The 12,045-nt window shown below is 34.3% G+C and overlaps 1 protein-coding gene across 2 annotated transcripts in view; it reads right to left on the bottom strand.

Annotated features, from left to right (window-relative positions):
- The window catches only part of BRINP3 (BMP/retinoic acid inducible neural specific 3), a 197,491-nt gene that overhangs the window by 40,031 nt on the left and 145,415 nt on the right, over nucleotides 1-12,045 (bottom strand). For both annotated transcript variants that reach the window (XM_065746865.1, XM_065746874.1), the window contains one exon: nucleotides 8,318-8,554. In XM_065746865.1, coding sequence (XP_065602937.1) covers nucleotides 8,318-8,554 — 237 coding nt within the window. The remainder of the gene's footprint in view (nucleotides 1-8,317; nucleotides 8,555-12,045) is intronic.

Raw genomic sequence — 12,045 nt, 5'->3', positions numbered from 1 at the left:
TCCCTTTGCCTTCCCCTTTCCCTTTTCCTTTCTTTTTCCTTTGTCTCCCTGTTGGGTTAATTTTTTTGCTGAAAGGATAGTTTCTCTAATCTGTAGACTTTTCAAGGAGGAAAGAACTAGGCAAAATGTCAATGCAGCTGAAGGCAGGATTGCTGAACAGAGATCCTCTGGTTCTTTGTTAGTATACAATTTCTTAGGAACAATATGGGAACATTATAATGTAACTAATTTTACAGGGACAGGAAAGCCCAGATACTACTTTCATAATCTCCTCTCCTTGGTATAAACAACCAACAGAAATGATATCAATTTCTTATGATCAAAAAGTGACTTGTTTCTTAATCTAACTAAAACCTTAACAGTGAGTTCACTTTTCAGAAATGAAGAAATCAGACTCCAATAGCTTCTCTGTAAATCCCATCAAGGTCATTTCCTTCGCCGTGTTAGTTATTCTTTCAGGGGTGATTTTTGAATCTTAACTCTTTTCAGAATGTTCATGTCACCATCCTTCAACTTGGCATTCTTTGGAATTAAATGCACACACTCAAGAAAACGTTCTCAAGGAATTTATCAATTTTGAATCGTGGATTATTTTGGAATTTTTATGAACATTTTGATCATTTCAATTTATTTTGTTATACAAACATTTCTGAAGCATGGGTGTTTCATTTACTATCTAGTGCTACGATTGTTATCATTCCATAGCACTGTAAATGCACATAATGCATAGGATACATCTCATATGTAAATTTAGGCATAATCTCTGCCAGCTCAAAAGCTAATTGTATTGTTCTTGGTCACATTGATAACTCCTACCGTTTAAAATCTGAATAAAGCAAATAAACACTTAAGCTGTCACAGAAGGATAGTTCAAGAAAGGAAATAAATGAAACAGAAAATATTCTTGGAAAACACGCTGAAGTAAATAACAAATGTCAAGCTTTTACAAGAGAAGATTTAAGAATCCACAAGTCAGAAGAGACAATATTGCTCTGGAAGAAAAGTGAGACCATGGGGTTACATCCTTCTTAGTAAAGAAAGTCCAAAGCTGCCAAAACAGATTGGAATTCCCTCAGGAAAGAGTCTGTCTCCCAGCTCTGAAGAGAACTCCATTATGTCCAGTACATAATGGACATAAGTAGAATGATATCAGATCAAACCTTCTGCTCCTCTTCTTATTATAATATCATCACTGTGTTTGAAGTGTCTGAGAATTCAATGTGGTGTGAATCTTTAATAAATTGATTTGTCAGGTGCTGCTTTAGCAGGAGGCTCTTAGGTTTGACCCTGAGGCTATTATATTGCCAGGATTTGACTGGCTGCACCATCATTTTTGGAATCAAAAAGGAACAATTTATATACCAGCTCTCTGAAGAAATTCTGCACATCACATCTGTTCATTTTATTAAAACAGTGACACCTCCACAGGGGTGAGCTGACGAGTATTGGTCACAGAAGGAACAACAGCTTGGTATATCTGTTCATACTATCGATTAAACTTCCTGACAATCACATAGGGAAGTTAATTACTGGGAAGCAAATTAACACCTTTGCAAGATAATAGAGAAAACAATAATTATGTTAAGAACTCAGGAGGCTAAATTTTCTTGGCCTTGAGCCCAAAGCTATGAACACCATTTGAAAGAAAACCACTGCTCAACTGCTCTGGGGCAAATAGTTTGAACCATATTGATTGAAGTCTTTATTCTCAGTGATTAAAAAACACCTTCACCTGCCAGTGAGATTTTTCAGACATTTCACAAGGAATCTTTCAATTAAGATTTCACATGAGACTCACTTTGTATCACTGCTGGTCTATTCTTGTCAACAGAGGGGCAGACAACACTACTCGCATGATATGCAATTATACCTTATTTCTGTCTTGTAAAATGAAATTACAAGGTTCACTTGATAGAAATGTCCTCTTTTCTGAATCAATAAAAATGAGATTTCTTAGCAAGTGGGATTAAATCTGTTGCTTTTATAAACAGAAGAAACCATTCAGCGTTCAGTTTTGTTTTCAGGTTTAATTTTTGTAGCTTATGCTACATGCATATTAGCTAAAATAACAGAAACTGGAAAAGCAGTACTGTATCACCACACCCCAGTAAGAGAACTTTGAATGTAAATTGTCTTCACTTCAAATAGCAGTGAAAGATTCTAAATTTACTGTCTGTCTGTAATGTAAAATCAAACTCAGTTCCAAATATTCTTTATGAACTGAAATCTCAACACAGAGTGAAAGCTAGTCTGGGAGGCTTTCTTCTATTTATATTAGCAAGAAGTTCCTTCTGATCAGAATCTATATATAGCAATTAAACTCAAATTCATATTCTTCTGATGTGCTCAATTTTAATAATGTGGAACAGGTGTAAAAGAGACATTTAGTACCTCAGTTATGTTTTAAAATGTTTATCTTAGAACACAGATTCTCTCTCTCTCTCTCTTTTGTAATTTTTTTTTTCATTGAAAGAACAATTATGGGAAACCATGATGAATTTACCACCATGGTGAATTTACATTGTGATTAATATGTAGTCTGTAACAAAGTTAAAGCATCAACACGATGGTTTTGACATGAGTTATTGAGGGTTTTGTTTGGATCTTAGGGCTGCCATTACTACTTGTAATAGGAGGGAGAGCCAGAAACCAGGCTAAACTATACACAGTGTAGTAAAAATTGCAGGCTTGGCAGCTGAGAAAAATTACCTTTTTTTACTTGTCAGCTATATTACTTTGATTTGAAGACAGCAAAAAGCAATAAAAACGAATCCCAGAATACCCAATTTTCTAAAGCAGTTTTAGCACAAACTTGTGCCACAGGAATAGCAAAAATCAGTGGCTTATTTGGATGCCAAACAAAATTACATTAGAATTTTCTGATTAAATAAGGAGGTTGCTAAACATCAGTCTAAATTCACTTTTAAAAGTCATCCATCAGAACGAATCTGACACACTATAATCAAAGCAATGTTTTAAAGGGTTTGTCTATAGAGAGAAAATGAAAGAGTGAACATTACTGAAACTAGCTGCATTCCTTAATGTACAACTGGGAGATGTTAGCATAATTCGAAATTAAGATGATTTCAGAATTTCAGTGTCAACATTTTATGAAAAAAAGAAAAGAAAATAAAATGCAAACTTATTTACTCAAGATTTACTTTGTTTTACACTGGGATTTACATTGTTTTTCTTGAAGATTCAGATTTGTCATTGGTTGTTATCATAACGCATTCTGTCACCCAGATGTCTAAGATTTCCATCTTCAACACTACATGCTCAGATTTAACTTTATATTTTGTTTAACTATCTTTTGTGTGCTTTTTATTCCAACATATACATATACAAACCCTTCATTTTCTCATAGACCATCTATTGCCTCTGTGGTGATGAGTTTCATAACATCAGATTTGCAGATCTGTGGGGAAAGAAAAGGGAGGTGCCTTTCCTTTTTCAAAGTTAACATTTACAGAATATTTATATTTCATATGGAAAAAATGATCTGAAGAAGAAAGAAGACAGTACTGAAAGTATTGCATCAAACTGCAGTGGTTGCTATGATATTTTGCATTATTATGATAGTTTGCGATTTTGAAGGTGGAAATAAAAAATTAATGACAGTCTTTAATGGATAATTCCCTGTATCTGACTGAAGATTATGGCAAAACATAGTGGAGATGATGCATACTATTATTTTGTGTAGATTTTACATAAAAGTAATTACATAAGATGAAAATGCTCCCCCCAAAAAGAATGAGACGTCTGAACTTCTGCAGCGTTACTGACTTTTAATTCAGTAATAAGTTTATCACCTCCTCTATTAGAATGCACTTTTTTTCAACTCTTTAAATCCAATTCTTTTATGCGGAGGATGTGGGGAATTTATTAATTCAAATGAACAGAAAACTAATAAAACTGACGAAACAGCAGTGCAAAGATTCAACAGTAATCTATGCTGATGCAAAAAATATTTTATAACTTCAAAAGTAGTGCTATACATTAACTAAGGATTTAGATATAATTTATAGATGAAAAATTGGATTTGTTTTTCATATTATTTTGAATCAGTACATGTAAAGGTCAACCAATGGCCAAGAGCAAGACATTCATAAGTCATTTTAGAATGATGATACACACTGCGTGTGAAGTCCAAATCCAGTGAATCCTGGACTTAAATATGCAAAAGAAATTCAGTTCGTTGAGATTTTGAAACCAAATCAATGATGGAGAAGGTACAAACGATGAAAATATATTTCAACATATATTAGTGCAAAAGTTAATATCAATTACCCTTGACTGCATTTATAGCACTTTTGCTTTTTGTGATAATGAAATATACCTCTTAAATTATCTATAAGGCAGAGGTATTAGTCAGAAGAGTGATTGAGAAAATTCTGTATTTTGAGAAGCCTGTAGAAGGATACATTCTTAATGTAATAACACATGCTTAATTATGAGTGTGAAGATACATGGCTGGTAGCATAAAGAATTTTTGTGTTCTAGACATAAACTGATGACTAACATTTAAGTACACAGTTCCTATCTGTAATGTTAGTGGACTGCAACTGATTAAGTTAGGCACATATTTCAGTACTTCACTGAATCAGCTTAAAGTCCAACTATGACAAAAAGTTTCTGTCCAGTGTGTTGTAGGCATTATATTCCTGTTCTCAGTATTTTGTGTTTGTACTGAATGTTTGAGAGAATAAATTTTCAACTTCAAAGCATATTACTTTGAAAATATACTTCATATTTGTTGCACACCTCCTTATACAATGCCTTTCAAGGGATTATTCTGAGAGAGATTTTCTTGCTTTTGAGAGGAAAAGATATCAGCACTTGGGAAATATACAATGACTAGGGAGAAAGCTGTCATTTTATGTAAGACACGTGAAAATAAATGCTTGGAATGAAGATTTTACTTCAGGGTTTTTGTTTTGTCTGTGTGTGTGTGTGTGTGTGTGGTTTTTGTTTCTTTGTTTGTTTCAGGAAGTCTCATAAATATTATTAGGGAGTTATCAAAATAAACTTGCACCATCTTTCATGGTTCAAGCAACTCCCATCATCCATGTCCCTTATTAAATATTTTTAATTTCTTATTAAATAATTTTTATTTATTTATTTTTACTTTAAATAGAATGAGAAGAAGTTGGAATGTGGAATTCCAAAGATTTCTTTTGGCAGATCACCTTAAAATAAAATTGCTGTAATTTATATTGTTTGATTGAAGTGGCTAGATTTCCAAAGGTACTCAGCATCCAACCACACTGGGATTTTGGTACAGACAATGCATGATTGTGTCCTTGCTATCAGAATCCAGAGCCTGTGCATGTGGGTTTTCATGTTTCCATGTAATTTAGAGCAGTGGGTCATAATTTCTATAAAATACTTAGTTGCTAGTTAGAGGTTGACAGGTTGTGTTAGAATTTACCTTTTTATATTGCTAAGCCTTGCCAGAAGGGTCCCCAGCACACCCAAAACCAGCAACTTAATGAGAAATTGTTTACTGACAGTATCAACATTGGTGTAATCACAATTGTTTAAAGTCTTATTCTATCCTACATACTTTAAGAAATTGAGATTTTTCCTAAGGAATCTTCTGATGCTCTTTATCGTGAGAAACTAATTGGCTTTAGAGTGCTTGGGTCAAACCTTCTTCCTGAATGGGAAAGATAAAGTTTACTGATAAAGTGGAGTAGAAAAGGAAGTTGGACATGTGTGTGCTCTTAATACAAAGAGTAAAACAGATAGGGATACAGGAGAAGTGACAAAGTAAAAACGGCAATTTCAACATTGAAAAGGGATTGGGAGGTGGACAATGGGATTTCAGGCATATAAGAGAGGACTGCAGCACTTCAACCTAACTAACATTACTGGGCTTGATAGTCTGGGATATCACTGAAATTGAAAAATTGAGTTGTTAAAAGATGCCAGAAGAACCTGAGTGAAACAGAATCTGCAAATCAGCATGTAACAATGACCAATTCTGAACAGAAGCTGTGTTTGGTTGTTGAATCTCTATTGTTCCTAATTGCTACCACCAAACCCATACTGGGTTCATTATATAAGTAATGGGATCATTATATAAGTAAAACTAGAAGAAATTTTCCATATAATTCATGTTTTTCATTTCACCCAATTTTGAATTAATCTAACATGTACATGTATGCATAGACAAATCATACTAAATTATTGCCTTTATTCTGTTGTAATTGTAGTGTACAGGATTTTTGACCTTTTAACTATGTATTCCTTTGTGTCTCCTGATTCAAAAGGCAATACAGTTTTGTACACTGGATAATTTGGAGGAGAGTGGTAACCCTAGTAAAAATGATCTTGTGTCTTCCTTTCCTCCCTTCCTCTCTTCCTCCCTTCCTCTCTTCCTTCCTCCCTCCCTTCCTTCTTTCTTTTTCTCTTTTTATTTTATTTTATTTTATTTTATTTTATTTTATTTTATTTTATTTTATTTCTTTCCTTCAACTCAAGTAGAGAGTTTCAAACACACAAAGTAAATGTAGCCACCTCTTAATTTTAAATGGGATTTAGGAATTAAAAAACTATCATTACTCACTTGTAAAAATCTGTTCCTCTGTTGTTTTATCATGAACAGACGGAAAGATAACGCTGGCTATAAACAAGTAATTTTAAACAGAATCTTTACTTCCTCTTTGGGCTAAAATCTGTGGACAGATAATATGCAAGATCTCAAGTGAACTCAGTAAGTTTTATAGCTTTTCATATGGGGACACAATTTTTTTCTATATTCAGATAACTATTTTGTTGTATTTAAAGTAAGGAAGGATTAGGATGGCAGGACGTTTAGAAAATGAATATACTTCAACTTTTTGTGAATCCAGAGGCCAGAAGATTAAATGTATGGAGTCCATTCATTCCACAGCACTCTGTAGTAGTTCATGCTGGCCAGTAGTTAGTTTACTGGATTGTTCTGTACTTACTCTGACTCTGAATTCCTCAACAGCACTTCTCTCAGTTTGCAAAGCAGTAAATGATAGCATTACTCCAGAAATGCATAAAGGTGTTAAAATAGTCACTGAAAAATTGATGGGTTAATATTCACATAATATTCAGTGAAATATAATTCAATTCTTTTGCAATTAGTGAAATGTGTGATTCTCCAAGCAGAAATATTCTCTAAGGAGAAAATTCTGGTATTTTCATATTAAGAGTATAATTTCACTTGAATTTATAGTAACTGAAAAACATAACAGTTATGGGGTCTTTTGAAATTCTTGAATTAAGAATTTAGTCTTAAACAGCATCGCAAATGTAAATAAATGAATGTACACTGATAATATACTGTTCAGAGTTAAGTGTGGCATGGATATTTCTTTTTCTCACCTGTATTCTTCCCATGATCAGAGAGGTCATTTTCCCCCTCTCTACCATTTATTCATTCTCTTTCCCCTATATAACTTAATTCAAAGGGCAATTTCTGCTTTTTCTGTACATTCTCCCTTTCTCACTCCTTTCTCTTTCTTCTTCTCAGTTTTTCCCAGGTCTGCTGAGCTCTCCTTACTTTTCCCACCATCTGGCTAGACAGCTGTTACTGATATTACTGAATGAAAACAGTTGTTCAGAAGCTGATTTTACCTGTGGATCCCTATGGAACAGAAAGTTCTGATGATAAGGACAGGTGAAATCATGTATGAAACAAATCTCAGTGCTTTAGAGAAAACTGATGCAGCACAGAACTGCTATAGAGGCAACATGGGTATGCCCAGTTGAAGAAGAAATCATATAAAGAAACAAGTTACCAACTACAGTGGATTGAACTATTAACTCATTGGTAAATCAAGGGCAGGCTGCACCCAGCACGTCAGCTTCACAGCATCTCAGGAGGAATGGGATGAAAAGAAAGTAAAACAAAAACATTGACCCAGCACAGAAAAAAAATGGATGTAAAATGAAGCAACTGTTTCAGCTGCATTACAGAATGAAAATTCAGATACCTTTTCAAAGAATATTCAGCCTGATTTTGTTCCTGGTTTGTTCTGTTTTCTGACTCCTCTAGTAGATAATTCTCTCTCCAAAAGGGGGTGAGTCCTCATAGCCCTGATCTCCACAAAGTACACCACATGAATTTTCAGCACAGCCTGCTTAGACTCTAATGTACTTACCCACACTGGTCATCACAAGGTGAGAACAATTCTAATGAGAATTCTAATTAAGACTGAGCCTCAGGATGCTTTTAAGAATATAATAAGCTTTAGGTCTGTTAACCATTATGGAGACTTCTGATGCAGTCTGTTCTATGAATACATTTTACAATACAAAAAAGTCTTATAAAACACCTCACCAGATTCTTCAAATTCACTGTTATATGCATTCCAAGTTTCACTTATGCGGAGCAGGTTTTCTTCCATGGCTTGAATGTCCATGTAGGGACAATTGCACTCAGGGAATTTGGGACCGCACTGACACCAGCAGTCATTGTCCTTGCAGATGAACTCTCCCTCTGAATTGCAGGCAATATAGCTCAGAGCTGCCTGGACAAAATGTTCTTGCAGATACTCAGGCAGGATGACCTGAAGACCTTAGGAAATAGAATAAGTGTTGTGTTATTAACTCAAAAGAATACTCAAGCTAAGCAGATTCCCTTACCTATGTAAGATGATTAAAGAAATAAAAAATAAAATAAAGTTATATAAGCTACAAAAAGAAAAAATACAGGAAAATTTACATATATTTCTAGCATTTTTGCTATGTCATGAATTTTCTTGCCAGAGAATTAACTTAATATATACATACATTGCTCTGAAAGTAATGTCTCCTTTATATTCATGGAAATAGCTACAAACAGCTACAAAAGAAAAAAACACCACAATAACACTATTTGATAGAGCAAATTCTCAGCTACAAAACACTTTTTAAACACAGTCATCACCATTAGAAACTCATTTTCACCAGCAGTGAAGAGTCTGCATGCTACATTCATAAAAAATCTGTACTAGTGGAGATGATTCACTGTTTCATAGCTGCTACGACTTGCCCACACAGTCCACCTTTCATTAGCTTGAACAGACAGAAGTCAGAAGGCTCGAAATCCAGACTGCACAGTGGGTGTGGTTGGACAATCTAGACAAGATTGTCAATGCGCTCCACAGTCTTCAGACAAGGTCTGGATTTATCATTTTGCAAGATAAAGGTTGTCTTTTTCTCTGGCCTCACCTTGGAAGTTCCAGCTTTCAGCTTAGTTAGAGTCACAGTGTAGCAGTTAATGATTTCCCTGGGTTCTGACAAACCCAGAATGATCACACCTTTCCTATCTCAAAAGACAGTGAACATCACTTCCCACTGAGTGCTGTTTCTTGAACTTTTCATTTCATGGGGAATTAACATTTCAGCACTTCATGGACTGTCTTTTTAACTTCAGTTCATAATGGTGACACCAGGACTCATCACTGTTGATGATCCAATCCATGAAAATGTCACCTTCTGTCTCATATTGGTTCAATAGGTCCTGATAAACTTGCACATGGTGTTCTTTCTGTTCTTGCATGCACATTTGTGGGATCCAACTACTGCAAACTTTGCAATATTCCAATGCTGCCACCATGGTTTCCCATGTATTGAAACCAATATTCACCTTCATACAAAGTTTTCTGGACATAATCCACCAAGCTATACAGACAAGTTGATTGAGATGCTCTCCATTTTGTGGTGTGACAGCTGTGCTTTGATGTTCAGAACATGGTTGATCTTTCACATTGCTATTGCTATTGCTGAACCACACCACCCACCCCTCACTGTGCTCACATCCACTGTCTGGTCTCCATCAACACTCATCAAACACCAATGAATGTCAACAGGTGCCATTTTTCCTACTTGAATTGAACTACTAACTTGCATTCCTCATATATACTAGTGTATTTCTTTCTGGGGAGATTGTCAAAAACAGAAATAGTGGATTCATCAACTTCTCCTTGACAGGAGACTGAATGAAGAGCCTCGGCTGTAGGTTTTCAGTATGGAAACCTGCAGATAAATTACAGCCCTTATACTAGAAGCTAATACAAATTTTGAGATTGTTGAAGGGAAATCAGCTTTGAAGGTAGCAACAGTGAAAGCAAGAAAGCTGTACAAGGAGAAAAAAAACATCTGAAGGAAACCACTGGACTTATTTTCCACGTTGGCTCTGACACAAATAGATACACATGAAATACACCTATTCAAATTACTCTAGTTATTTTTCCATGCTTCTGTAGACCCAAGCTAAAAAGAATCGGAAAATTGAGTTGGAAGAAATTTTAGGAAAATAAAATTAGCCTTATATTTCATTTCTAAACATTGACATATAACAGCCTTTTTAAGAAGTATTTTGGAAAAATATGTGTACAATGATTCCCTAAGAAGTGTAACTATGTCACTAAGTGCAAAATCAAATAAAGAACATTTTTGCTATTGATTTTTTCAGTGTATGGATTTATAAAGAGGTTTACCTCCATTTCATCTGCCAGTACCTCAGGCAGACCTTGCAGGATGGGACCTGATCTATCACCACAGAAAGTCCTCTGACTACAGCATGCACTGGAACCAACTAAAATCAGCTATTTCAAATTGCCTCCTCTCCTAAGGGATTTCCAATTGCTGCTGGTATCTTCCAGTAAGTCTATAAAACCCTGAGAAAAATAATTAATTCCTAATTCTACTAAAGTTTTAGCATGGAGAGGGGGAGGAAGTTTATTGTTTGAAATCCTTCTGCTACGTTTCAAATTCCACTGCAGAGTGTTTTCAGACTCTACCATGCCATGACCATGTAAAAACCACAGAGCAGGAGAATAAAAAGATTTAGAAACATTGTGAAGTGTATTTCTCTGAAAAAAAATTGGACATTGTTAATATGATTTCAATGATGGGAATGCATATTTAATATAGAAACTTTGTAAATTAACTATTACTTCTTTGGCTACAACAGTCAAGCAGTAAGAAAAATAAAAATAAAAATAAAAATGATGAACAAAAACAGCCAGACAGTGAAGTATATTATAGATTTTGATTTGTTAGCTGTGATTATATTCTGGAGCAAAATTAATCTCTCTGGAAACAGTGAAGCTTATGCCTCAGTATATTGGTTATTCATGATATATGTTTCTCTTACATAGACACTTGAACAGTTTTATAGAGATTTATTCCTGAATATCAGGTAAATAAAATTATATCTGTAACAATAATTTTATAATCTTTCCTGGTAGAAAATCACATTATAATTGCATAACAATATTGTTAAAAGTGCCTTTCTTTGCCTCATATCAAATCACGTAAAACTTCTGCTACCCTAGTATACTTTTTCAATGTACAAATGTATTTGTGAAAATAATTAGAATTGTTAGAGAAAAAGAAAGCCTAAATAAGCAATATTGTCTTGTCCAATTTCCATATGGTATCCATGAAATAGTTTTAGGGGTTATGTTACTACCTTTCTCATGACAATGTAATGGCATGTGTCAAACCTTTAAAAATGGCAAATGATTTATGGATACATTTCATTCATTGCATTCCAGTGAAAATGACAAGTTCTTTTTAAAAATACATATATTTTCTAGGAAATCGTGCCTTTTAAACTTTTCTCACAAATTGGAAAGAGAAAGGCAAAAAAACCATAAATGTATTAAAGAAGGTAATCATTCCCTAGCAGCCAGTCTCAGCAATCAGCAACAGCTTCATACTATATGTCTAACTCAATTGAACTGATACCAATAACTTTTACAACTTGAAATAATTGTTTAATTAAGACCAATACTCTTCTGTCCTCGAATATACAGTTATGCATAAACACATAAATTATAGAGAATTTAGTCTGTTTTCACAGCAGTAACACAAAGTTGTTCATGTTGCATTTGTGTAACAGAAAATGAACAAAAAATACAACAATTACTAGAGGCTCACTTTCAGCAACATTCAGGTGACTAATCTGCAGTCTGGGATATGGACCTTCTGGAATTTATTAAAAAGAAAAACAAAAACAAACCAGAAGCAAAACAATTTTACACGTATTTTACTAATGAGTGACATGTCTAACCTTAT

The sequence above is a fragment of the Cyrtonyx montezumae genome, unplaced genomic scaffold (genome assembly GCF_038088225.1).
Source record: "Cyrtonyx montezumae isolate F1298 unplaced genomic scaffold, pur_monq_1.0 scaffold_1, whole genome shotgun sequence".
Taxonomy (NCBI): domain Eukaryota; kingdom Metazoa; phylum Chordata; class Aves; order Galliformes; family Odontophoridae; genus Cyrtonyx; species Cyrtonyx montezumae.
The sequence above is the reverse complement of the archived record's forward strand: the minus strand, read 5'-3'. Positions and strand labels throughout refer to the sequence as shown.